General features: G+C 42.5%; 1 protein-coding gene across 1 annotated transcript in view; it reads left to right on the forward strand.

Moving 5' to 3' along the window:
- adgb (androglobin) overlaps positions 1-27,270 on the forward strand; it is a 109,653-nt gene that overhangs the window by 21,419 nt on the left and 60,964 nt on the right. The window contains exons 5-14 of the mRNA XM_007894495.2: positions 681-878; positions 7,558-7,697; positions 9,064-9,150; positions 9,884-10,074; positions 11,035-11,154; positions 15,194-15,279; positions 17,038-17,212; positions 20,701-20,791; positions 23,451-23,559; positions 27,004-27,075. Coding sequence (XP_007892686.1) covers positions 681-878; positions 7,558-7,697; positions 9,064-9,150; positions 9,884-10,074; positions 11,035-11,154; positions 15,194-15,279; positions 17,038-17,212; positions 20,701-20,791; positions 23,451-23,559; positions 27,004-27,075 — 1,269 coding nt within the window. The remainder of the gene's footprint in view (positions 1-680; positions 879-7,557; positions 7,698-9,063; positions 9,151-9,883; positions 10,075-11,034; positions 11,155-15,193; positions 15,280-17,037; positions 17,213-20,700; positions 20,792-23,450; positions 23,560-27,003; positions 27,076-27,270) is intronic.

Below are 27,270 nucleotides of genomic sequence, written 5' to 3' on the forward strand. Positions count from 1 at the left end.
GAGGTCAAGCGTATAATGGATGAACCTTTGCTTCAAAGAGCCACTGGGGACAGGTTTAGGAAATTTCCACAAAATTAAAGAATTAGCAAATATTTGAAATGTGTATATAATAACAATCCTTGTATTTGATACATTGCCTTATCATGTCATTGAGATGTCTCAAAGCACTTTACAGGATATTTACAGTGAAGTGTAGGGACTGTATTTGTAGGTGAACCTAGTACCCAATATGTGCATAGCAATGTTCCACAGGGTGATCAATTTTATTTCAGGATTGTTGTCTCCCTGATACAGGGAGAAACATATCTTTTTTCTCTTGAGTGGTGCAATGCAATCTATATATAGGGGGACAATACAGGAGAGTAGGACTCTTTCAGAAAGCCAACATAAGCACAATGGGCTGAAGCGCTTCCTTCTGTATTGTGAAATTCCATGACCCAAAAAAGCTTCTTCAACCCTGCAACTCCTGTGATCTCATGATGCTACTGCTTTGCCTTGAATATGAAGTATAAAGGAATAGTAAAATCACCCCTTTAGAGATTTAAGCTACTTTATCTTATTTGATTTGAAGTAACATTTACTTTATAAATCAAATAAATAGCAGAAGTGGTATAAAGTAATTGTCAGATTTTATCAAAATTATTGTTGAAATATAATAATTAATTATATTTTGTTACTAGTTGATGCGATGGATTATTGCTGACATCACTTCACTTTGGAAGATCAGCAACAATTCTTTACCTGAAAAAAACATCACATCTGATTCATCATTGTCATGGAAGCCATGGGAACACATATATTCTCTTTGTAAGGCTGCGAAAGGACATATGCCTCAGTACAACAACTACGGCAAATATGTAGTAAAGCTTTTCTGGATGGTAAGAACTCAGTTAAAATTGTTGATGGATTTGAAACTACGTTAAATTTGAAATTTTAACAATCTCTTGAGCGGAGTAGAGAGGAAATGAGGAAGAACCCATGCCATCAAAGAGAATTATAATTACTTCCACCAAGAAGCACACCCTGTACTGCACTCTGTGTGGTATTTTCATTTCCCTCATCAGCAGTCCTTATGGTGCACAAATTTAGCGTTATTGCCAATAACTCTGCTTCAGGCTGCCGAAACCCTCACCCACGCATTCGTCACATCAAGGCTTGATTACGGGAACTCCCTCCTCATCAGCCTTCCCAACTCTTGCCTTCACAGGCTGCAGATCATCCCAAACTCTGCAGCTCGTGTACTCTCACGCATCAGGCTCCATCACTCCCACCCTCGCCCGACTCCACTGGCTCCCCATCCTCCAGACGATCGAGTTCAAGATCCTCATTCTCACTTTCAAGGCCATCCATGGCTTTGCCCCCTCCTACCTCTCTGACCTGCTGACTCCCTATCAACCTGCCCGCTCCCTCCGTTCAGCTGGCTCCAGTCTGCTCCATGTCTCCCACCCGACCTGTCCTACCATCGGTGGCTGGGCTTTCAGCCTCTCTGCCCCCACACTCTGGAACTCCATAGCACGGTCCCTTCGCCTCACTTCCTCCCTTGCCTCCTTCAAGCCAGTCACAAGACCCTTCTCTTCGATCGTGCCATTGGTCGCCCTCCCTCACCCTACACCACCCCACCCCATGCTCGGGTCCTGACACTTGACTGTTCAGCACTTTGGGATGTCCTCTCAACGTGAAAGGTGCTCTATAAATTTTGTTGTTGTTGATAAGTTGGGGACTATTCAAGACTTTTCTGAAATAGATTAGACTACATCTGATTTATATTCATGACCAAGTTTTGAATTTTTTTCACAGTACCATATATTTGGAATATTTTGCTGTAAAAATAGGCAAGAATACTGATACCAATTGTAATAATAATCCTTGCATTTGATTAGCAGCACCTTATCACCTCATTAGACGTCTCAAAGAGCTTCACAGAATTTACTGTAAGTTGAGGAGATGATCGATAAATAAAGATCACGGAAACACAGAATGGTGCCTTTCGGTCCATCATGTCGGTGCATTGCTGCCTATAAAACACCAGAGCTGGAAATAAGGCAGTTAAAAACTGGACATTTCTTAAAGTAAATAACATGGTTAATGATATTTAACTAAACAACTTCAAGATCCTCACATTCGTGTTTAATTCTCTTCACTCTCTGGCACCTCCCTACCTCTCTGACCTTCTCACTCCCCAATCCACCACACGGCACCTCCACTCGACTGCCACCAGCCTCATGCTCGTCCCTCGCACCCTCTGCCCCAACATCGGAGGGCATGCTTCCAACCACTACAACCCAAAATTCTGGAACACTCCCTCAATCCCTCCATCTTTCCCCATTTCTCCCCTTTTTCAAGTCCTGTTTGCAAACCTTCCTCTTCGACCGTGCTTACGGTCACATCCCCCCTGCCTCAGACTCAAGCTCCACTACTGTTAAGCGCTCTGAGACTCTACCCCGCGTGGAGGGCGCTACACAAGTGTGTGGTTGTTGTAAACCCAAATCATTACTTTGAAAAAGCAATACGAGAGAACATAAGTGGATATTATTGAAAATAACATTTGGAAGATATTAGAACAGATATTCTCAACTCAACCCATAAATATTTCTGGATTACAACAACAACAACAACAAGATTCCATTTATAAAGCGCCTTTCACGTCAGGAGGACGTCCCAAGGCGCTGCACAGTTGGGTCATGACCCGAGCAGGGGGGAAATGGTCAGGGTGAGGGGAGGGAAGGGATTAATATACAAAGCAAATACAAGTAATCAACAATGACACTAAGGTTATTCAAAGTACAATTAAATGTTGCGATGGGACACTTAATTATTAAAAATGTATGTGAATATAACAGCATTAATTAGATGACTAATGCATAAATGCATTTAAAACTGAAGGTATATTTTTAAATCACTGAATTTCAACAGCTAAGCCACTTTTTGGATGCAACAACATGTTTGTGATATAAATTTCAGCTTCTTTGCTCTTTTTGATAAATGCAACATTCAGCTAGGTGTTTGGCTGTGTCAATTCTCACCCATCAGCCTCATCAAGAATCAAATAAACAAAACAGCATGAGCTGTGATTATGGAAACTGGGTGTTGCAGCTTTGCCTGCTATCTTCTGCTTTCTGCTTGACCTATTAACGTGTTTTATGCTGCTTGACCTACTATTATTATTATTGCCGACTGGTTGAAAACTTCTATTTGGAAGTGATCCCAGAATGACACTCAACATCCCAGAATTCAAGACACCAAATGATATCACAAATGATCAAAATAAAATGGTAACAGCACGAAACCAGACAAGATCAATGATTGCTCTAAGTAATGTGCGAATACAGTTACAGTAATCTGCCCAAGATATACATTTCAACCCCAAATATACAGTCAATTCACTTTACAGCATATTCTATGAAGCTTTGAGACATCTAGAAGACATGAAAAGCACTATATCACATGCAAGGATTGTTATTATATAGGTAAATCCCTCTTTTTATCATAGAAGTGCTCTGAATTTCCACTCATTGGGTTCTAATTTGCAGTGTTTCTTAACAGACCTCAATAAGAAATGTGTAGTTGTTGAATTTCTAAAATGGAGAAAGTGCTGGTAATTCTATAATGCATACTTCAGCACATTTGATGTTTTAGAAATCTGATAATTACACATTCATTTTTATTAAGAATTCTGTTAAGACCCCACTGTCAAAGATTAATAAGGTATGAGCAGACATGATACAGAGTGTATTTTACAGTATAGGAACTTGTTTTTTCAGATGCCAATAAGTTTTGACTTAATCAACTGGCAGTAAGTAATATGATACAACACTTTAAAGGGAAAATAGCAAGCTGTGATATCATTATCACTGCTAATTCAATTTATGTTTATGTAAAAGTACCTTTTCACATCAGCAAGACATCTCAAATTCTTCACACAGCTGACTGTGAACCTGAGTTGGAGTGGAATTGAGGAGAGGGGAGTAAAGTGACCAAAAGCACTATTGAGAAAATGGATGTTAAAATGGCCTTTAAAAGTGGAAAAGGAGGATAAGAGATGAAGGCTTCAGGATAGATTTTCAGAGAATGGGTCAGAATCCCTCTGCCATTCCCCCGCTCCCCTCCTCCCCTGTGCTGTCTCCCGTAGCCCGCAGGCTGATGCTGCCCCGCTGATTGCTCACTTCCGGTCTCTGCGTGCGCGTTTTAGCTGCTGTCCCGACCCGAGCCACCCCCCGTTGAAAATGTTCCTGCTCCCAACCCCCATATTCCGCTACTCCCACTCTGTCCCTCTCTCCCACTGCCCTCCCTGCCTTCTCTCTTTCCTGGACCCCACCATTACTTTCCTTTGCTCTATCCTGGGCATCCTCCGCCAGGCCCATTGTGGCTCCCAGCGTTGGTTATCCCAGAGCAGCCAGTCCAACTGTCCCATCGCTCACTCTCTTCGCAGCAACCACCTCCAAAAGGCAAACACCCCTTCCCCCTCCCTCATCCATACCCACCCCAACACTGTCTGCTCCTCAAATTCCATGGTGACTTCTCCTCCACAACCTCAAATCCTCTTTGTACCACCCTCCCCATCACCATCCCCCACCAGCAAACCTATCCGCATTTCCCTCCAAAATGTCCGCTCCCTCTCCAACAAAGCTCTGACTGTCCATGACGTCATCCAGGATGAGCACATTGATATTGTTAGGCTTACAGAAACCTGGCTCTCCCCAGTGACCCCGTCACAATTCACCGCCAGCTGTGGTTCGAGCACCTCCACACCTACAGCCTCTCCCTTTCACAGGCCAAAACTGAGTTTTACTCCAAAGTTATCCTGGAGACAAATAACAATCCAAAGATGCTGTTTTCCATTGTCCATCACCTCCTCCGTGCATCCCCCTCAAGCCCCCTCTATCCTCACATCAAACGGTAAGTGCGAAGAGGTCCGAGACTTCATTGTCTCAAAAATTTAAAACATCTGCTTGGCTGCATCATCCTTCCCACCCCATGTCCCCTTCCACCCCACCTAGATCATCCACACCGCCTTCTCATTCCACCACGGTCCCTGCCAAACCCCATTTCTTACACTCCTTTGCCCCCATTTCTCTCTCCCTCTCAATCACAATCACCCACATGAAGTTGACTACCTGCTACCTTGATCCCCTCCTGATCTAGCTGCTGGTCACTCAACTCCCCCTTCTCTCCCCACTGCTGGCCAGCACGGTCAACCAGTCCCTCCTCAGGCTCTGTTCCACTCCCCCTGAAAATCACTGTCATCACACCCCTCCTCAAAAAACCCACCCTCAATTGCTCTAATCTTGCACACTACCGTCCCATTTCCAACCTACCCTTCGTAGCCAAAGTCCTGGAACGCAATATTACAGGTCAGCTTCAGTTATACCTCTCCCCCACTCCCTCCTCGAGCCCCTGCAGTTTGATTTTCGCCCTGACCACAGCACAGAGACAGCACTTGTCAAAGTCACAAAGGACATTCTCGATCTGTGACCAGGGCTCCCTCTGCCTCCTCATCCTCCTGGATCTCTGTCGTGTTCGACACAGTCGACCATGCCATCCTCCTCCATTGGCTCTCCTCCCTTATCTACCTTAGTGGGACAGCACTCGCATAGTTTGAGTACTACTTAACCAATCGCCTCCATTTTATCTCAGCAAATGGTTTCTCCACCTGCCCCCGCCCGGTCAACTATGGGGTACCCTAGGGCTCCATCTATGGCCCTCTTCTTTTCGTTATCTATATCCTCCCTCGGGCAATGTCATCTGCAGACATGGAATAAACTTCCACATGTATGTGGATGACACACAAATCTACTTTGCCTCCTCCAGCACCAACTCCAGGTCCGTTAATGTTCTATCAGCTTGTCTGGCAGACATCAAGGCCTGGATGAATGTAAACTTCCTGCAGCTGAATATGGACAAAACAGAAGTCATATTCTTTGGCTCCAGTCAACATCTTCACTCCCGCGGATCTAAACTTCTCCCTGGGCTCTCCCTCCGACTCACCGAACCAGTGCGCAACCTAGGCATCCAGTTCGACCCCATCTGTCCTTCCTCCCCCACATCAGGTCCCTGACCAGGATCGCTTTCTTCCACCTCCGCCACATTGCCCGCCTCCGACCATACCTTACTCCAAATGCAGCCGAAACCCTCGTTCATGCTTGGATTACTCCAACGCACTTCTTGCTGGTCTCCCCAGATCCACCATTCACAAGACCCAGCTCATTCAAATCTCTGCTGTCCGCATACTGACCCGGACCAAACTCCATACCCACATCTCACTAGTTCTGGCCAGGCTCCACTGGCTCCCCATCACCAAACGGATCGACTTCAGGATCCTCACACTCGTGTTCAAATCCATTCACTCCCTGGATCCTCCCTACCTCTCCGATCTCCTCACTCCCGACTCCACCATCCGGCGCCTCCACTCGATGGTACTGGCCTCTTGCTCACCCCTTGCACCCTCTGCCCCACCATCAATGGTCGTGCTTTCAGCCACTATACCCCAAAACTCTGGAACACTCTCCCTCAATCTCTCTGCCTTGCCCCCTCTCTCCCCTCGTTCAAGTTCCACCTGAAAACTTTCTTGTTCGACTGTGCTTACTGCCACCTTCTCCCTCCCCGAAGCTCGGAGTTAGGCTCCGCCAGTGTTAAGCGCTCTGAGATGCTACCCTGCATTGAAATCGCTATATAAGCGCAAGTTGTTGTTGAGAAAGGCAAATGAAGTTCAATAATTATTGATAAGAAGATATGACCAATCCCTTTGAAGTTGCCACAGTATTTGTATCTGAAGGCAATGTCGAACCACCCTTGAAACTGTCGGCCAGCAAATTCGACTGTCAATTTGTGTTATAAGACTTAATTCATCAAACGAAAATCTGAGTTAAGATGCTGTCCTACAAACAGATACTTCAGTGTAGGTCAATGACAGCCACAGGTGAGCATCAGAGCAAAGCATTATGAGAAAATTGGAGGGAGGAAGTCTGTCACACCACATCATTGAGAATAATCACATTACACCTCGCAATTTTCATCCTTGATGATGAAAGGTGGTCAATTATGTTGGAACACCAATGCACAGTGGTATGACAATTGGACACTTGGCTTTTACCCCAAGCTGATGAGTTTTCATTTGCAACTGTGCTGCTGTTGGGAGACATCTTGAGTGGATCCCAGGTCCTTTTCCCAGAGGTTGGCAAAATGGGAGGCAGAGTCATTTCTAGGTTGCTCAAACACAATCGGATGCCCAGCCCCAAGCAACAATGACAGAGTTCAGAGACCGGTTTGTCTGGCTGCCCTCATGATTGTAGATAGCGTGTAACATTAGGATTGGTACCCTCACACAAATAGAAATAGAATGTGCTGAACATAAAATGCAAACTTTTCACAGAGAATGGTTACTAATAATTTGCAGTACCTGTTGGAGTAAATATGAAAAAAAATTTCTAAATTGTAATCACTTTCATCAGTCAGCTCCATTCATCTGCACTCAGGAGCTTTCTGCATTTGCCTTAAAAATGGCTTATTTATCTGTTTACTAATCTCCCGCTGATTATCTGTCTGCTTGACTCTTCTCAGGGCTGTTGGCGTAAGATCATAGTGGATGACACTATGCCATTTGATCAAGATGACAACCTGCTACTTCCAGCTACAACAATAACATCAGAGCTCTGGCCAATGTTGTTATCAAAGGCTCTTGTAAAGATTGCAAGTATTGAGTATGTTAAATTCATCTTTTAAAAAATTGTAGACTGAGATCAAGTCCAGAATTTTATCCTGCAGAAATGTGTGCAGTGGTTGTAATCCTTGGATTTGATATCAACAACAACAACAAAATTATATGTGCATAGCACCTTTTATATCAAGAGGACGTCCCAGGGTGCTGAACAGTCAGTGTTTCGGACCCAAGCTGGGGATCTGGATGGGGAAGGGTGGAGGGCAGTGGGGAAAGGAGGGTAATTGAAAGCACGATTGAAGAGGAGGGTCTTGAGATGGGTCTTGAAGGAGGCAAGGGAGGGGGCGAGGCGGACAGACTGCGGGATGACTTCCTTGAGCATATTCAGGACTGAGATTGATAGATTTCTTGTGGATAAAGGGATTAAGGGGTATGGGGATAAGGCGGGTAGGTGGAGTTAGAATAGATCAGCTATGAGTGGAATTGGGCAAGGATGGGGGTGATAGGGTCACAGAGCCTGGTGCGGGAGAGGACAGAGGCTGCAGAGTTCTGGATAATCAGCAGCTTATGGAGGGATGCCTTATTTCTTATTCTGTTAAAGCCTTTTTCTGTTAAAGCTATCTGGGAAGCTATATAAGTGCATGTTGTTCTGTTATTGGAGTGTTAAAAGTATTTCACAGGATTTCACTGTAAAGTATAGTAAATGTCTATTTATAGGTAAACACGGCAGCCAATTTGTGTATCCCCAATCCCACAAACAACATGAAGTGAATGACAAATTTTATCTGGAGGATTGTTGTACAGGACATCAGGAGAAACACCCTTCTCTTTTCAAGCAGAGCTATGAGATCTTTAGTGTTCGCTTTAGCAGTCAGACGGCGTCTCATCTTAGCATCTCATCTGAGGGATTACACCTCCAACATTGCAGCATTGAATTAGATTGTCAGCCTAGACTATGAGCTGGAAGTCCTGAAATGGGACTTGGTTAAATAATAATCAGAAAATTGTTGTTCCTTCTCTTTATCTGAAGTCGATTCTCGATGCACTTGTCATCTTTTGTTCACATTATGATAGTGCCTTTGTTTTCTGGAAATATTTTTTGTTGGTTTTATATTAAAACTAACTGATGTTTTTGTTGCAAGTTTCTGAAGGAACACACAATGTATCTGTTTGGGAAGGCTTAAAACTTTAAGCATTTCTGATTTATAATTCATGTACAATTCAGACTGAAGTCGGAAAAATAGAGAAATTGAGAAAATAAATTATCGCAATTAATATTTCAATTATTGGATTTTTTGTTTTGAGCAGGAACAAGCTTATTGCCTCAGATTTTGATGATATAAGCTCATATAATAAGTCGGTATGGTGCTTCTTGAAGAACAATGAGTATTCCTATGTTTGTTTTATAGCATGAATGCAAATGGAAATAAAGAATTGGGGGACTTCACAGTTATTCATGCTCTTGCTGGTTGGAATCCTGAAATCATTCCTATCAAGTAAGTGCTTCTAAATAACAGTGGCTTGTGTAATGTATTCTGTTCTCACCAAAGGTAAAACCTCCAGTGTGTTAATCCATTCCCACTTGTCAGTTCTTCATCCAGATAACCTTCTGTTCAGACGATAGTCTTCCACTCACTTTCTCCCCCACCCCTCAAAGGTTATGGTTTGATATGCTGCGACTTTCATTGATTAGAATAATTAAGAGAAGGCCATCAAACTGAGGATTATCACCAAAAATAAAAAGAGGTGATTGGAAGAAGTATTTTTACATTTTTACAGAGAACTGTTATAACATGGTATAACATTTCCTGCAGTTTATATTTTCTCCTGCTTTCATCTCTGTGGATCTTCCTCCTAAAACCCTTTATCTTTCATCCTCTCTGTCTTCAAAAGTATTTTTAAAAACCCACCAAAGTTAATGCCCTGATCACCTTCTTCTTAATCCATTTCTTTTGACTTTGTTTGGTGCCTCACACCTTCCATGTAAAGTCTCCCTGTATCACATTTTTTCTTCAGCATTAAGCCTTCAGATGTTTAAACAGGAATGCATGATAAATTTTATTATTAAACAAAAGTTTTAATATCAATTTATTTCCCATTATTTATATTCGAGGCACATACGAATAACTATGAACTAACATTTTTTGTTACTTTGGTTAAAAAAAACTATTAACTTATTGCAAAAAAATCAAAAGTTAATCCCTAACTTATTCTTCTTATTTGTTTTAGCAAAAATTATGCAGATAAAATTTGGACCCTTTTGATGCAATTAGTACCTGAGTTTAAATTGACACCTGATGACCTGTCCGAAATTAAACTTAATGAAATCGATTCATTGGTAAAAGATGTAAAGGAAGTTGAAGTGAAGAGTGAAAGCCCTGTCATAAACAAAATTACCGATAAAGTCGTCAAAGGCACAGGTATGCTATTTGTTGTAGAGCACTGAGCTGGTAATGAAGTTAAATTTACTGCTCACACTTTTTTTTAATTATATGCATGCAAAATTCCTGTCAAGGTCTTTTTGGAGAAGGAGCTACATCTAGCTTGTTGTATAACTTCAGATGTAAAACAGATGATTTGAAAAGTGTTGCACAGCTCGTGGGAAGGATCTCAAATATACACGTTTCAACGGTTTTCTTGAAAATAGCAAATTATGTCCATTGTAGACCTCATTGCTACGCAAAACATTAAGTGACGTTGGAATGAACATTATGACCTGGATGTTGGCCATTTTTAGCTTCTGATTCATTAATCACTGACAATGTCACTTTCTGCTTTGTGTGTGTGGAGAAAAAAGGAAGTGACATTGGTGGTGACCCAATGAACCAGAAGTACACTATTTTTTCTTTTGGTACAGAAATCAGCTGGTGGCAGAAAGTCAGTGGATGTACCATGTGCAGTAAAAAAAACCATCTCTTATGAATCCCACAATGGGCCTCCACTGTATTTGTCAAACTGTTGTATATATATTGTTATATATTGTTCTATGTAACTGAAACTGCATGATGCTTACAACATTTGCGCTAGCCTATATAATCATTTTAATTAGAATTTTTTTATAATTAGAACATTTGCAACTCTATTACTAAACACACAGTTCTGGATGGAAAGTTAATTGTACTATCCTTTTCTTCACATCCTGCTCACCTTTTATAACTTTCTATTAAGGATTTTATTTCAGTTGTGTGTCTCACCAATTCCAATAAATATGCTTGCACGTGGGTCCTGTAGGTTTAAGTAGTTTGGAAATTTGTTTACATTCATGCACATTACAGGAACTGCTGCATTCTTCAAATACAAATGACACTTGGTATATCAGTTTGAAGATTTTGGACTTTCCATTGTACGTGGTTTGAATACTGTCTTATTTATATCCCTAGAAAAACAAGAAGCAAAGGATTCTGGGAAGAAAAAAAACAAGGAAGTAGAAAAAGATAAAAATAAATCAACAGTTCATTCTGGACGAGCAGCGCCAATTGCTCAAGGTTCTATTTCGGAAAGTACGTTTACAAGATTGTTTGATGGTTGTTTGGCATTTTATCCTTGGCCAGTTCCCTTTTGTATGGCAAGAACGCACACAGTTGCAATGTTCACGATGACTTGAGTTAATCTTACCAGTTCCTTTTTAACCTGGCAGTACTAACTATAACTTGGCAGTAGCAATATTGCGCTCTTCGTAACCCACTTCATGAATTGTAATATTGGTAGAGACTGGTTGGTGAAGTTAAGGACACTATTTGCAGGGGAGAAATGTCCTCATCAGATTGAGCCTTCCATTTATAAATGATATTTTAAATTCCATTTATGGATTGCAATTTGGGTCAGTTCAAATATTTTTAAAATGGCTGCGGTAAAGTGAATGGACTTTGTGCCCTCAGTACATTACTCATGCTGGTTATGAACAATAATCTGTAGCAGTAAATCTCATGATGTATATGACAGAGTTGCCTGCCATTACATCAAGAAAAAAATGTGTCACAAACCTTCAGGTTAATAGGTAAAAAGTTATTTTTTGGCCAGGGCAAGTGTTGATTTTCTCCCTCCTTGGCCAATCAACCTTGGAAAATAAGTATGAACCAAAAAACTGTTGTAAGAGAAAAAGAAGAAATCAAGTGGATTTGCTTCCACCTGGTGGGCTCTAGTTAACCCTGACAATTTTTTTTCCCAAGTTTTTCAAAATCAAAATTTTTTTTAAATTAAAATACATGATTTTGCATGTTATAACTTTAATTTTCAAGGTAAGGTAATTAAATATATACATCTTACCAAATGAGCAAATACAAATACACAAAGTATTCTGCTTTTATCACTTGAGTTACATAAATCACAGGGAAAGGAAAAGTCTCTCAACCAAGAACGGCAGTACTTTCCATAGTCACATAAAACGTATCCTAACATGAACCATTTCATTGTAGTATGTCATGTGATACTTTTCTGTATTGGTATGTGCATTGATTTGAAACAACTACTTTTACTACATTTTAGTACTGGGTGCTGTTATTCTTAACTGCTTTTTTTAAAAAAAAATGACTCAAATACTTATCCAATAATCTCAGCTCCCTGCAGACTGGCCCAGATTTTTTTCTGATCTAAGCCTTACAAACTAATGAATTCAATGTTACTTTACAAGAGTACATCTCAAGAAAGTTCAAACGATATCATAAACTCCTATGATTACATTTGTCATGATTCTAATGGGATCACTTAATATTACTGACATGTTGGCATATTCCTGTCTATTTGTTAACCGAAATATATACTCTGAAAATTTTGAAGAGATGAAAAATAAGCAACTTTATCAATTCAGGAGTTCTGCCAACGAAACACCTCATTGTTGGGTACAAGTATGTTTCCTTCAGTATGTAGACCTAAACTGCGAGTCCTGACATTCTTTATTTTAAACTAGGCTTGCCTATCAAGTATTACTATTTATCTAGTAAATTGGTTTGGAATGAGAGCAGTTAACGTAAGCATTAATAACCCGTATTTTGTATGTAAACATATTTAAGACGTTTTCCATGTGTACTTGCGGTTCAAAATTCTGATTTCATTTTCAGATACAATTCAAGTTTCTAACGTACAAAAGTTGAGATTTTGTACTGTTGTCATGAACTGATGATATTTTACCACCCTACTATAAAGCTAATAATTTTAAAAAGTGCAGAAAAAACAAGGTTAACTGTCCAGAAAACAGGCAGCATCAATAGAATGCATTCTGTATACAAAAAAAATCCGTTTTCTGTATGTTACTTAATTGGATTTGTCGCTTGTTTAACTTCTGACAAATTAAGTTCAGACAACAACAACAAAATGACATTTATGTAGCGCCTTTCACGTCGGGAGGACGTCCCAAGGCGCTGGACAGAGTTAGGGACCCAAGCTGAGGGTCGGGGTGGGGGAGGTGGGAGGGCAGAGGGGGATGCAGGAAGATCGAAAACAAGGTCGAAGAGGAGGGTCTTGAGGTGGGTCTTGAAGGTGGCGAGGGAGGGGGCGAGATGGAGGGATTGTGGGATGGAGTTCCAGAGGGTGGTTGCAGAGGCGGAAGGCTCGCCCACTGATAGTGGGGCGAGCAAGTCGAGGGACGTGAAGCAGGATAGAGCCTGTTTATGCAGAGGGAGTGAACAGGATGGTATAAATGCTGTTGTGCCTTCTTAATAATGTTTTTGAAGGATCCTGTAATATTTTTTATATACCCTGCGGAGGTGTCACAGTCCATCTGCTCCATTAAATTCTCCATCTGTTAGCTGGAACAATAGCTACTACTCCTCATAGCCTTTCTTACATGACTATTCCCTTGCATCTCTGTGATTTACATATGTTCCTAAATATGTTGACTAACTTCCCATTCAAACAAGCCATTGCATTGTATTGCATAATAAATTAAAGACAGAAAGAATTTGCCTTTTTATAGGGGCTTATCTTTTAAAGTGTCCATAGGCAGGACCCAGGAAAAATTCCTTCTTAATAATAATAATCCTTACATTTGATATAGCGCTTTTCACGCCTTCCAGACGTCTCAAAGCGCTTCACAGAATATACTGTAAAGTAAATTGACTGTATATTTATGGGCGAAACGCGGCAGCCAATTGCGCACAGCAGTGTCCTACAAACAGTCGTGGACTGAGTGACCGAATTATTATTGTTTTTTTTCTTGAGGGATTATTATCAGGCGTGTGAAGTAAGGAAACTTTCCCAAGGTTTCGCCCTGCCGGGAATTGAACCCAGGTCTCTCGCTTGTGAGGAGAATGGTCTAACCACTGAGCTGCAGGACTTTTTCAGTGTCATGGGACTATTAATGCTCATCTGAAGGAAGAGCAGAAATCTCATTGTAGCTAACACTCTGATAATGCTTCTGCAGTGTCAGCCTTTATCGTGCCTTATATATGAATAATTGTTGCTGTCCTTCATGAAGCTTATCCAATTTTCGCAATAGTTTATAACATTTGTACTCCAAGTACCAGAGTTATTATAGATCAAGGTGCTGAGTAACCCTTTTACAGCTTAAATGTCTTAAGAGGACTGCGGTTATTTTCATTGTTGTCACTCGTTACCTGCATTGACCTAGGAAAAATCCTGTCACAATTAGTCTGATATTTTTATATTGTAAGAATTTGGTAGGTTCGCAAAGTTTTGTGGACAGACAAGAAGTCAAAATAGCAATCAGCAGTACAACAATTAGGGTCTGAAACTTCATCAAATTGGGGAGGTAGTATTAATCACCTAACCCTCAGTGTTGACATAGTAGTGCTCCTGTAAAATAACAGTCAGATGGGCATTGTGCCTGTTCACACAGCTCATAGCAGGAATGAGATGAGCAAGTCTTAGGTCCAGCTGGACAAGTGAACTCACAAAGCAGACCATTTCAGTGTAATAATAATAATCCTTGCATTTGATATAGCGCCTTATCACATCTTGAAGATGTCTCAAAGCGCTTCACAGAATATACTGTAAAGTGAATTGACTGTATATTTTGTGGGTGAAATGAAACAGTTAATTGCACACAGCAGTGTCCCACAAACAGTCGTGGATTGAGTGACTTTTTTTTTAACGAATTATTAACCCCAGAAAAGCAATCCACCAATAGACTACCGGGTTCCTACAGACTGGTAGGTAAACAGAGCGTGTGGTGTAAGGAAACTTGCCCAACGTTTCGGTTGCCGGGAATCAAACCTAAGTCTCTCGCTTGTGAGTTGAGTGCTCTAACCACTGAGCAACAGGACTCCACTGTCTAAGTGGTCTTGCCCAGATATGGCCAGTTTCCAGAGCAGCTGCAAATTGAAGCCAGTATCATCTAATATGTTTCAAATGCTGCCACCTTCAGAAGACAATCATAGCAAACTCAATCACTCCAGTGTAAATACTTATAATAGGAAGGTAAAAGTTCTTTTTGATTGTGTTTGAATCCTGCAACACTCCAGCCCAATCTGTATTCTGAATTACTTTGAAAAAAGTATAAAAACATTATAAAAATTAACCAATTAGTTTGTGTTGCAGCTTTTTCTGAAAAGAACAAAACATACTTATGTTTTTCGACTGCAGGTCCTGCCATCCCAGCATTCCCTCAGATGGTGGTTTGTGCCAGTTACTCACAAATAGAACTCCAACATGCTTTCCTTCAAAAAATGGTAATTACTATTTTTATATTTACTAAGGTTTTTACCTCAGCAATTGTATTCCAATGATGACATTAATGTCCATGCCCATGATGCACACTCCACCTCAATGAGCTAGTCAGGAACCTAGGTGTCTTGTTTGAGCCTCAACTGTCCTTTCTCACCCACATGCATTCCATGACCTGTTCTGCCTTCCCTCATCTCCGCAACATCGCCCAGCTCTGCCAATATCTCACCCTCAGGCCAACGAAACCCTCATCCATGGTTTCAACACATCTAGGCTCGACTATGCCAACTCCCTGATTCTCAGCCTTCCCAACTTTTCCTTCCACGAGCTGCAGATCATCCAGAACTCTGCAGCTCATGGCCTCTCCCGCACCAACCTCCGTGACCTCATCACCCCAGCCCCCTCGCCCGGCTCCACTGGCTCCCCATCCCTCAGAGAATAGAGTTCAAAATTCTCATCCTCGCCTTCAAGGCCATCCACGACCTTGCCTCTTCTTACTTCAGTGAACTGCCAATTCCTTATCAATCAGCCACCCTCCAACTCGGGTCCAAATTCCTAACTGTCCAGCGGCTTGGGACATTCTCCCTATATGAAAGGCGTTGCACAAATATTGTATTGTAATGATGTTGTGGTCCATTGTGCACTGATCTACCTGAAGTGATATTTTTGATAAGTAGTCAATGCAATAGAGTTTATACCAATTCGTAGCCCATTTTGGTTAGTTGGGTGTCCAATACATGTGGAAACTCATCACCGTGCTTAAGAGTATCCAAAACAGTCTGAGAGTTCCATGTAAATGTAAAACTACATATGAAAATTCCCACGTCTGAAATAGAATACACATTCTCTTTCCAGAAAGTATTCAACGCAGGTTGGCAAAGTCAAGGCTTGGAGTTCCCCAGTGTGTTCTTTGGAATACTGTTAAGAATTTAACCCAATAAAATGGCACAGTTTGCCTTTGAAATTACTGTCCGGCATACTTCTTGTTGCTTTTCCAGCGAGGACAACCCTAACCATTAGGGTTTTGCCTTGCAGGGTTAATAGAAGCTGTGTGGGATAAACCCATGCCTCCAGTGATTGGTCTTCCCCTCCAAGTCATGCCTATAAGACAGGTTGGCTGGTCTGTTATCAGCAGTGCCTTGGAGAACTGTGGACTCTCCGGGTCAGGAACCAAACTACTGCCACTCCCACAGTGGATTGACCCATTTCTTACATTCTGTTGCCAAGCTGTTGTCTTGGAGCCAGTTCAGCTTCAAGGAGATCTCGTTTACCTTCCCACCAAGGAGCGTTGGTCATTTAAAATCTGACAAGCGCAGGTTTGAACCCTCGTTAAGTTAGGCTTCTTTTACCCCCTTTCATGAGGGAGAGGCTTAGCGAGTCTACCATCAGTCCTTACTCAGATCTTGCAGCTGGAAAATATTTCTGAATAAAATCCCAAATTTGGCCATGTATTCCTGTAGCTTAAAATTTTGTCATGAGAATTTCATGAGGTACATTAAGCCATAAACTGCAAATATGGACCTCCATTGTGGGTTTTGCTGCAGAGAGATACTTTTTATGTAGCACAGATGCGACTTGTAGAAATTAGCCTTCATCTTATTCAAATTCCAGATGCTTCTTTTCTCAAAGAATACTGAATTTGAAAACAGCATTGATATTGCCACAATATCCTTCTTGTACAGCTGTTTGGAATCTACCTTTTTTTGTATTGTCAGGGCTTTTTTCTCCAGAATGACTTTATATGGCAATTTTACATCATTTAGGGAGAATCCTCAGAGATGCTACGATGCTATGGATTTTCCAGTCTATATAGCCATTCTGTTATGATTTCAAGAACAAGATCCTGTCCCCTTAAACCTCCACAAAAGCCTCCTACCATTCCTCGATGGAAGCTTATTCGACCAAGAAACCACACTCTTCCATCAGCAGAGCCAAGAGGTATTTTTAGTATTAATGGGACAAATAATTTAGTAAAACTACCAATTTCTCTATTTACTTATATCATCTTTATATAATTATACATGAAGAGAAATTGTTATACTCCTGAGTTTGCTAAGAATAGAGGCAGTTTGTATAATTTCTGCTTTGAACAGTTATTTCCTTGCTTAATGGGGGAAGGGCGTATAAACACAGTTCTGTAATATTTCAAGTTTCAAAATATGTGATCTTGTATTGTGTATTGTGTATTGTGTACTGCATATTTGTAGGCAAGCGCAGCAGCCAATTGTCACAAAGCAATGTCCCACAAACAGTCATGAAGTGAATAAACAATATTATCTGTAGAATTGTTGACCAGAAAACTGGTAGAAACTCCCTTCTCTTTTTAAATGGTGTCATGGAATTTTTAACATCGGCCTGATCAGGCATATGGGCGCTTTAATCTTGAGAGAAGGTGACTCAGAAGGCATCTCATAGAGATGTAAAAATTTTTAAATGGGAGTGAAAAGGTAAACTCAGATCAATAGAAATGAAAAGCAGGAAGTTATGGTAAATTTCTATAGAACCTTGGAAGGCATTGGAGAAGGTGCAAAGGAGATTCACAAGGATGATCCCAGAACTGAGAGGTTATACCTATCAGGAAAGGCTGAATGTGCTTGCACTCTTTTCTGTTGAAAAGAGGAGGGTAAGAGGGTGACGTGATAGAGGTCTTTAAAACGATGGACGGTTTTGATAGGGTAGACATAGGAAAAATGTTTCCACTTGCAGGGGAGACCAAAACCGGGGGCTATCAATATAAAATAGTCACAAATAGGGAAGTTAGAAGAAATTTCCTCACACAGAGAGTATTGTGAATGTGGAACATGATCCCACAAGGAGTTGTTGCATAGATGTATTTAAGAGAAAGCTAGATAGGTACATGAGGGAGAAAGGAGTATAAGGTTATGTTGATAGGCTTAGTTGACAGCATCAGCATCCAAGGCTGCACTCTCCACCTCTCAAAGCCAGTCAGGAACCTCGGTGTTCTGTTCGACCCTGAGCTGTCCTTTCTCCCTCATATCCGCACCACAACTGGCACCGCCTTCCATCACCTCCGGAATGTCGCCAGACTACGGCACTACCTCACCCCTCACGCTGCTGAAACTCTGGTCCACACCTTTATCACCTCAAGGCTGGACTATGGGAACTCTCTCCTCGCCGGCCTTCCCGGCACCTCTCTCTACAAGCTGCAGGTCATTCAGAACTCTGCAGCTCGTGTCCTGTCCCGCACCAGGCTTCGGGACCACATCAATCCCACCCTCGCTCGCCTCCACTGGCTCCCCATCCCCCAGAGGATCGAATTCAAGATCCTCATCCTCACCTACAAGGCCATTCACGGCCTTGCTCCCTCCTACCTCTCCGACCTACTATCCCCCTACCTACCTGCCCGTACCCTCCGTTCCTCTGGCTCCAGTCTCCTCCACATCGCCCTACCATCGGTGGTCGGGCCTTCAGCCTCTCAGCCCCCAGGCTCTGGAACTCCCTCCACCAGTACCTTCGCCGCCTCCTCCCTTTCCTCCTTCAAGGCCGGTCTCAAGACCTTTCTCTTTGACCGTGCCTTCAGCGCCCCTCTCAACTCTCTACCCCCTCCTCGCTCCCTCCCTTCCCTCCCCTCACCCTGACCATTTCCCCCCTGCTCGGATCCTGACCCAACTGTACAGCGCCTTGGGACGTCCTCCCGACGTGAAAGGCGCTCTATAAATGGAATCTTGTTGTTGTTGTTAGTTGAGGAAGGGCAGGAAGAGGCTCATGTGGAGTATAAACACCGGCATAGACCAGTTGGGCCGAATGGCCTGTTTCTGTGCTATATATTCTAATGTATTCTAATATAATACTTTAGGACGTATCATGATAATAGAACAATGGGACTTTGGTTTAGAGTTGTAAAGGGCAATTTCAGCACAAAATATCCCCAAATTTCTCTTTACATCGTGGGTAATCAATGGCTGGAACAGATTGCCATGAAAGGTGGTAGAGGTTTCTGGACTCATTTAAAAAGCAGCTTCATGCAACAACAACATCTTACATTTATATAGTGCCCTTCATGCTGGACGCCCGCTCAGAGCTCTTAACAGTTGCGGAGCCTGATGCCGAGCCAGGGGGAGGGGGAAGGTGACTGTAGGCACGGTCAAAGAAGAAGGTCTTCAAGTGTGACCTGAAAATGGGGAGAGAGGGAGTAAGGCAAAGGGATTTAGGAAGAGTGTTCCACAGCTTCAGAGCGTAGTGGCTGACAATACTGCCGCTGATGGTGGGGCGGAGGGTCTGGAGGGGCAAGGGGAAGGGCTGGAGCTAGTCAAGTGGAGGCAGCAGTAGTAGTGTAAGGAGTGAGCAGGTTGGAGACAAAGGAGGGGTACCAGAAAGTGAGGCGATTTAAATACAAGAGTGAACATCGTGAAATCGATCCGCTCTGTGACAGGGAGCCAAGGACTGGGGTAATGGAGGTACAGAGTTTAGTATGGGTGAGAATGCAGGTGGTGGAGTTTTAAATTAGTTGCATTTTGTGAATAGTGGAGCAGGGGAAACCGGTTGGGAGGGCGTTTAAACAGTTGAGGCGGGAGGTGACGAAGGCATGGATGAGGGTTTTGGCAGCTTTTGGAGTGAGAGACCTACCTCCTTGTCCTCCTGAACTTCTCCACTGCGGTCAACAGTCAACCACTCCATCGTCCTTTACCGCCTCTCCTCCCTCACCTACCTTAGTGGGACCGCACTCCCATAGTTTGTGCCATGGGTTTTTCCTCTTGCCTCCCGCGGTCACGTGCAGAGTCCACCAAGGCTCCATCCTTGGCCCCCTATTCTTCCTTATCTACATGCCTCCTCTCGGCAATGTCATCCGCAGACCCGGGTAAATTTCTGCATGTATGCGGATGACACAGCGAGAGACCTGGATTCGATTCCTGGCAGGGCAAAACCTTGGGCAAGTTTCCTTCCTCCACATGCTTGATAATAATCCCTCAAGAAAACAAACCCCAAAAAAACAATAATCCACGACTGTTTGTGGGATGCAGAAGAAGAAGGAGATGAAGAAGTGGTCAAAGGTAACCTTGTCTGTGATGGACAGACCAAAGATATCAAGGCTATGGGTGATGACGAGGTTAAACGGGTGGCCACAGTTATGGATTGGAGAATTAATATAGAGGGTGAGGTTCAGGGTAGAGAGGAGGTGGGGCAGGAGAAATTGAGGTGAAGGTTGAAGTCAGTGCAGAGGGACAGAGTTGAGAGGAGATATCCTTGAAGAAGGAGCCAGGAGATTTGGGCAGGCAGCAAACTAGGAGAATTTTGAGGGAGAGAGAGGAGGCATGGTACAGGGTGAGGTGCTTAAATGAGAGGAAACAGCCAGAGGAGTAAGGGGATAGACCAAGGGAGGTTTGGGAGATGAGGGCCACCGCTCCGGTCGAGGTACTACACTGTTTTATAGTTGATTGTTTAATATATTTTCTGTGAACCTACAGAGTTCATAATAAAGAAACCTGACCAATTTGTTGAAATTGCAAGTCCATTCATTCATGAATTGCCAGAAATATCAAATCTACATTTAAATATGTAAGTATACTCTTGTGTTCCATTTTACTATGGCTTTCTTTGTTACTTGGAACAAATTAGCATGTGTTTTGTCACATAATGAATATCAAGGTAATAAGTTAGCGCTTATATAATGTAATAATAATATCCTTGCATTTGATATTGTACCAAAATACGGAATAACTTGGGTTAGAGCAAGCATGCAGAGACATACAATACAAAATTACATTTGTAAAGCGTCTTTCACGTCAGGAGACGTTCCAAGGCGTTGGACATTCAGGGATTTGGACCCGAGTGGGGGGGGAAGGGGGGTGGGATTAGGGAAGGTGGGGTGGATAAGAGGGTGGCCAAAGGCACGGTCGAAAAGGAGGGTCTTGAGAAGTGCCTTGAAGGAGGCAAGAGAGGGAGCGAGGTGAAGGGAATGTGGGATGGAATTTCAAAGGTTGGGGCAGAGAGGCTGAAGGAACCGACTGTTGATGGTGGGGCGGGCTGGGGACATGGAGCAGACGAAACCTGCTGAGCAGAGGGAGTGGACAGGTTGATAACAGGTTAGCAGGTCACAGAGGTAGGAAGGGGCAAGGCCATGGAGGGTCTTGAAGGTGAGGACGAGGATTTTGAACTCTAACCTCTGAGCGATGGGAAGCCGGTGGAGAAGGGCGAGGGTGGGGGTGATGGGGTCATGAATCCTGGTCGGGAGAGGACATGATCTACAGAGTTCTGGATGATCTACAACTTGTGGAGAGAAGAGTTGGGAAGGTTGACAAGTCAGACCATGTGCCATGGGCTCTCTGGGTTCTCTCCACCAGCTCCAGCAGCAACACTTCCCGTGCTACAATCTAGAACCAAAGAGAAACCCCTAGGATCTCAGTTATTCCCTGTGTTCAGGTCCAAGCCCCACCACTCCACTAGTCTAATGGAGAGGGCTCCCGTTACCTAGCTCCCATGGTACCAGTTTAGCACCAGTTCTGCTATAATATAGCACCTTCAAGATGTCTCAAAGTGCTTCACAGGATATATTATAAAGTGGTGAATGTGTGTATTTTATAGGTGAACGAAGCAATCAATTTGTGCACAGCATTATGCTAGAACCATCCATGAAATGAGTGACCAATTTTATCTGGGGGATTGTTGGCCAGGAGAAACTTCCTCTCTTTTTGAATAATGCTATGGTATCTTTGACATCCAACTTTAACATCCACCAGGCAGATGGGATTTCAATTTAAAAGCTCATTTAATGACCAACAATGCAGTATATTAGGCAAGCTTAGTTTCTTGAAAAGAAAATTCCAGAAGGACCTCATATAAGATTGTAAATGGGAAAGAAAAAGTAAATAACTACTTTGACTGTATTTGTACGTGAACTCAGCAACAAACTTCCACAGAGCAACATCTGACAAACAGCCATGTTCCCTGAACAGGAGGACGGAACCTCAACTAAATGTCGCATATGAAGGACAACAATTCTAACAAAGCAAGGCTCCCCAGCATTGCATTAGAGTGTCCTAGACCATAAGTTTCCTTTCCAGAAATTGAACCCACACACATTTAACCCAAGGGCAAGAGCCTTACCAACCGAACCAAAGTATTGCACAATACACCAAAGCAAGAGAATTAGAGGGCACAGATTCTAGAATATAAAAGGGCAATTTCATATACCAGCAAGTATTTCTTTAACCAGAGGGTAGTTAATAACTGGAACAGATTACCAGGAAAGTTGTTTGAGAAATCAACCATGAACTCATTTAAGAAAAAGCTTGTTACTGTAATGGGAGGATGGTAGCATGGGTATTCGAGAAGGATGAAATCAATGGGCTGTAGGATCTTCTTCATCTGAACGTCACTTGTGCTCTTATCTGCACCTGACTTCCACAACCAAGCACTCATCAACTTTATTCGCTCACAAACTATACAGTCAATTCACTTCACAGTATAATCTGTGAAGAGCTTTGAAACGTCTCAACAATGTAATAAGGCTCTATATCAAATGCAAGTATTATTATTATCTTCCAGTAAGGCTTTCTAACAGATTTTTCTCTTCATAACCAATTGGGCTGAAGCCACAAATATGCCTAACTGCTGTCCCAACTAAGATCAGCTGATTAAAGTTTCAAACCTCTAAAGCTCTGGTCTGCACAATCTAATGCCATATTGATGGTGTCTTTATCCACCCTTGTTTACCCAATATCTCAGCCGCATCAATTCTCTTCATTCCAGGATTCATTATGGTGAATCATTTCTGCACTTTCTCCAAGATGAATATATAGAGGGTTAGAGCCCTGTTAAAACTGCGTCAGTTAAGCTCCGCCTTACAGTCTACTGCGGACCTATGCACAACGTGCAGGGAAATGTTTTTAGCTCCCCTTTCAATTCATTAGCGCATAGTACGTGCAACACGCAGGAAGTGACTTATGTGGCTTCCTACCAATTCCAAGTCGGTCATTATTTCGCACTTCACACTTGCCTGTTAGCTATTAGATCTGGATAGTTACGTACTTATTATGTATTTATTGTGATATCTCTAAATACAGAAAGTAGATTTTAACTTCCTTAACTCTAGAGTGTGTAATCAAAACTTTTCCAGCCTCTTACCACAGCTGCATCCTTTCATCCCAAGCATAATTCTTACATGAAGTTTATGCTGAGAATCATTCATGTCATTTCTGAACTTTTTCCTCCACAGTAAAAAAGCACATTCCAACGTGGGCATCCTGCTAACTCTTATTGAGAGTTCAGAACAGCTTGACGTTCTTGAGAATGACACTGACTCACCATTTCCAGAGCCTCTTAAGGTATATATGTTACATATTGCTGAGTAAAATTCTCTTTAACTGTTTAATCGTGAATTAAAATGCAAGATTTATGATTATGTAATATTGAATAAAAGTAAATATAAAATTGTTTAAAACATATCATATTGCTCTGTTTTGTTCAATAATGATTGCTTCATTGTAATTGAAATTGCCGAATAGAGAAAGAACACTCAAAATAGAAACTAACATTTATCAAATTGGATAAAAGATTTCAGATTTCCTCTACAATTGAATATTCTAAAGAAAAGATTTGTTTTACCATATGAAGTAAATATCAGGTCAGAATCACACAACTAGATATACCAGTTATATGGTTTATTTGTAAAACTGCCCAGAACTCTGCAACCCATTTCCTCCCCCACACCAGGCTCTGTGAGTCTATCACTCTCATTCTCAATCTGCTCCACTGATTCCTTTTACCCCAGCAGTTTGAAGTCAAGATCCTCAAATTCCTTCATGGCCTCACCCCAACATATATCCGCAACCTCCTGCGACCAGAGTGCTTAGCAATTCCTTGCTTGCTTCAAATCCCTTGCCCTATCCACTCCCATCGGGCAAGCCTTCAGCCATTCTGCTTCACTCCATGGAACTCCATCCTAGAGTTCATCTGATTTGTCCCCACCTTCCCACTTTTGGCCCTATCATTGGCCCCCTTCTTTTTCTATTTGCATGCTGTGGCTTGGTGATGTCATCTGCAGGCACGGATAAACTTCCACATGTATGGTGCTGACACCCAAATTGCTTTTCCTCCTCCAGCTACGACTCCAGGCCCGCTGATGTTCTGTCAGCTTGTTTGTTGGACATCAGAGCCTGGATGATCACAACCTTCTTGCAGCTGAACGTTGACAAGCCCCACTCCTTGGCTCCTGTCAACGACTTATTGAACCTGTACATAACCTAGACATCAGGTTCGATCCTCAGCTGTCCTTCCTATCCCACATCCGAGTCCTATCCCACATGGAATGCTGTAGCTTAGTGGTTAGAGCACTCACCTTTACTCCACATGCCTCAGTTTACCTAGCAGTAAGTAGGAACCCGGTTATTAGTTGATTGGCGAATCGCTTTTCTGGGGGTAATAATCTCTTAAATTTTTTTAAAAATAAATCAATAATATTAATTTGGTCAATCAATCCACAAGTGGGACACTGTTTGTGGGACACTACTCTACACAATTGGCTGGGACATTTCGCCTCAAACGCCTACAAAATATACAGTCAATTCACTTTACACTATATTCTGTGAAGAGCTTTGAGATGTCTCCAAGAAGTGCTAAAGCGCGACATAAAATGCAAGGATTATTGTTATTATCCGGACCCTAACCAGGACTGCTTTACTCCACCAGTGGTCCAGCGCCTTGGGACATCCTTCCGTCGTGAAAGGCGCTATCCAAATCTAATTTTGTTGTTGTTGTATCTCACACCCAATGCAGCCGAAACCCTCGACAACACTTTCCTCACCTTTCGCTTCTATTATTCTAATATCCTCCTCGCCAGTCTCCCCAGCTCCATTAACCACAAAATCCAACTAATCCAGAACACTGCCACCCATAGACTCGCCCTGTCTAAATTCCGTACCCCCATCACACGAGTCCTCACCAGGCTCCACTGTCTGTCTGTCACAGAACGGATTGACCGTTATCATCACACTCATCTATAAATCCCTTCTGGCCCTGGCACCTCCCTACCTCTCCGACCTGCTTACTCTCCACTCCACTGCCTGTCGCTTCCACTCGCTTGCTCCAGCCTCCTGCCTGTTCCTCGTCCCCTCCGCCCCATCAATGCCGGCTGTGCTTTAAGCCCTATACTCCAAAACTTTGGAACTCTCTCCCTCTCAATCCCTCGGTCCTTCCCCATTTTCAGATCACACCTTAAGACCTTCCCCTGTGACCTGCTTACGGTAACCTCCTCCCTCTCTCAGGCTTGGTGCCAGGCTCCACCACTGTTAGCACTCCGAGACCTATCCCGCCTCTTTGATCAATTGCCTTTCTTCTCCATCCTCTTTGCTACCCTAACCATATACACACCTGACATGTAACTGTTATATAAATGTAAAATGTGCTACATTGGTTATGTATCTGCGTAAATTAGATTAACAATAATAATAATCCTTGCATTTGATTTAGTGCCACATCACGTCTTTGAGACATCTCAAAGCGCTTCACAAAATATGCTGTAAAGTGAAAACAAAACAGAAGTCGCTGGGAACAGTCAGCAGGTCAGGCAGCTTCTATGGAGAAAGGAAAATGAGTCAAAAAAAACTCCTAACATGCCCCAGTTCTGATGAAGGGTTGTGGACCTGAAACGTTGACTCACTTTCCTTTTTCCATAGATGCTGCCTGACCTGCTGAGTGCTCCCAGCAACTTCTGTTTTTGTTTTCAGATTTCCAGCATCTGCAGTATTTTGTGTTTGTTTTATACTGTAAAGTGAATTGACTGTATCTTTTATGGCTAAATTCACACAGCAGAGTCCCACAAACAATCGTGGATTAAAGTGACTAATTTCTTATTTTTTTTAAAGAAATTATTACCCCGGAAAAGCCAATCGACTAACAACCGGGTTCCTACTTACTACTAGGCAAACAGCGGCATGTGGAGTAAGGAAAGTGGCCCAACATTTCGCCCTGCCGGGAATCAAATCCAGGTCTCTCGCTTGCAAGGAGAGTGCTCTAACCACTGAGCTACAGGACTCCACAACAACAACAACAAATTACATTTATATAGCGCCTTTCACGTCGGACATCCCAAGGCACTAGACAGTCAGGGATTTGGACCCAAGCAGGGGATTGCAATCAGGAGGGATGGAGGACAGGGAGGGTAGGGATAGGAGGGTGGCCGAAGGCTCGTCGAAGAGATGAGTCTTGAGACGTGCCTTGAAGGAGGCAAGGGAGGGAGCAAGGTGAAGGGGCTGTGGGATTCAGCTCCAAAGGTTAGGGGCAGAGGTCCTGAAGGCCCGACCGCCGATGGTGGGCGGGCCAGATGGGGGATGTGGAGCAAGCCGGTTTATATGGCGCCAGTTGGTCACAGAGATAACAAAGCCATGGAGGGCTTTGAAGGCGAGAGCGAAGATTTTGAACTCTCCTCTGGGGGATGGGGAGCCATTGAAGCCGGGCGAGGGTGGGGTGATAGAGTCATTAAACGTTATGGTAAGTATAATTTAGTAGTCAACTACTTCTGTTCCCCAAATAGATAATTTACAGAAAGTTTGCTGTGCTTCATGTTTACATATGTTTATTCCTTTATTTAAGCTTCATTCTTAAATCTTATACATATTTTATTCTGGAGGCTAGCACAACGTGGAGAAAGGTTGCTGGAGTGTTACTGCCACCAGCAGTATGACAAGATTGATTAGAGAACTCATTTACTCTGTTAACTGTACCTTTTAAATATCTTATTCATCAGAAAATATTTATTGATTTTTTTTCAGGAAACAGAACCCGTGAAAGTAAATAGTAAATATCCAATTCTATTCTCCAAGACTAAAATTGAACAATATAAGGTAAGTTTAAATTAAGGTTGTATTTTATTTTTACTAAAAGTGTCAAATTGTAAGTTTGGAATTATTAATTGATTTCTATAAATTATAATATTTGCAAAATGTTTACTTGTTGTTATGTTGGAATTATGCCTTATTTGTTCACTTATGGAAATTGACTTGTAAGAAGCTCATTGATAGAAATTGCTATCGTTCACT

The sequence above is a fragment of the Callorhinchus milii genome, unplaced genomic scaffold (assembly GCF_018977255.1).
Source record: "Callorhinchus milii isolate IMCB2004 unplaced genomic scaffold, IMCB_Cmil_1.0 Scaffold3, whole genome shotgun sequence".
Taxonomy (NCBI): domain Eukaryota; kingdom Metazoa; phylum Chordata; class Chondrichthyes; order Chimaeriformes; family Callorhinchidae; genus Callorhinchus; species Callorhinchus milii.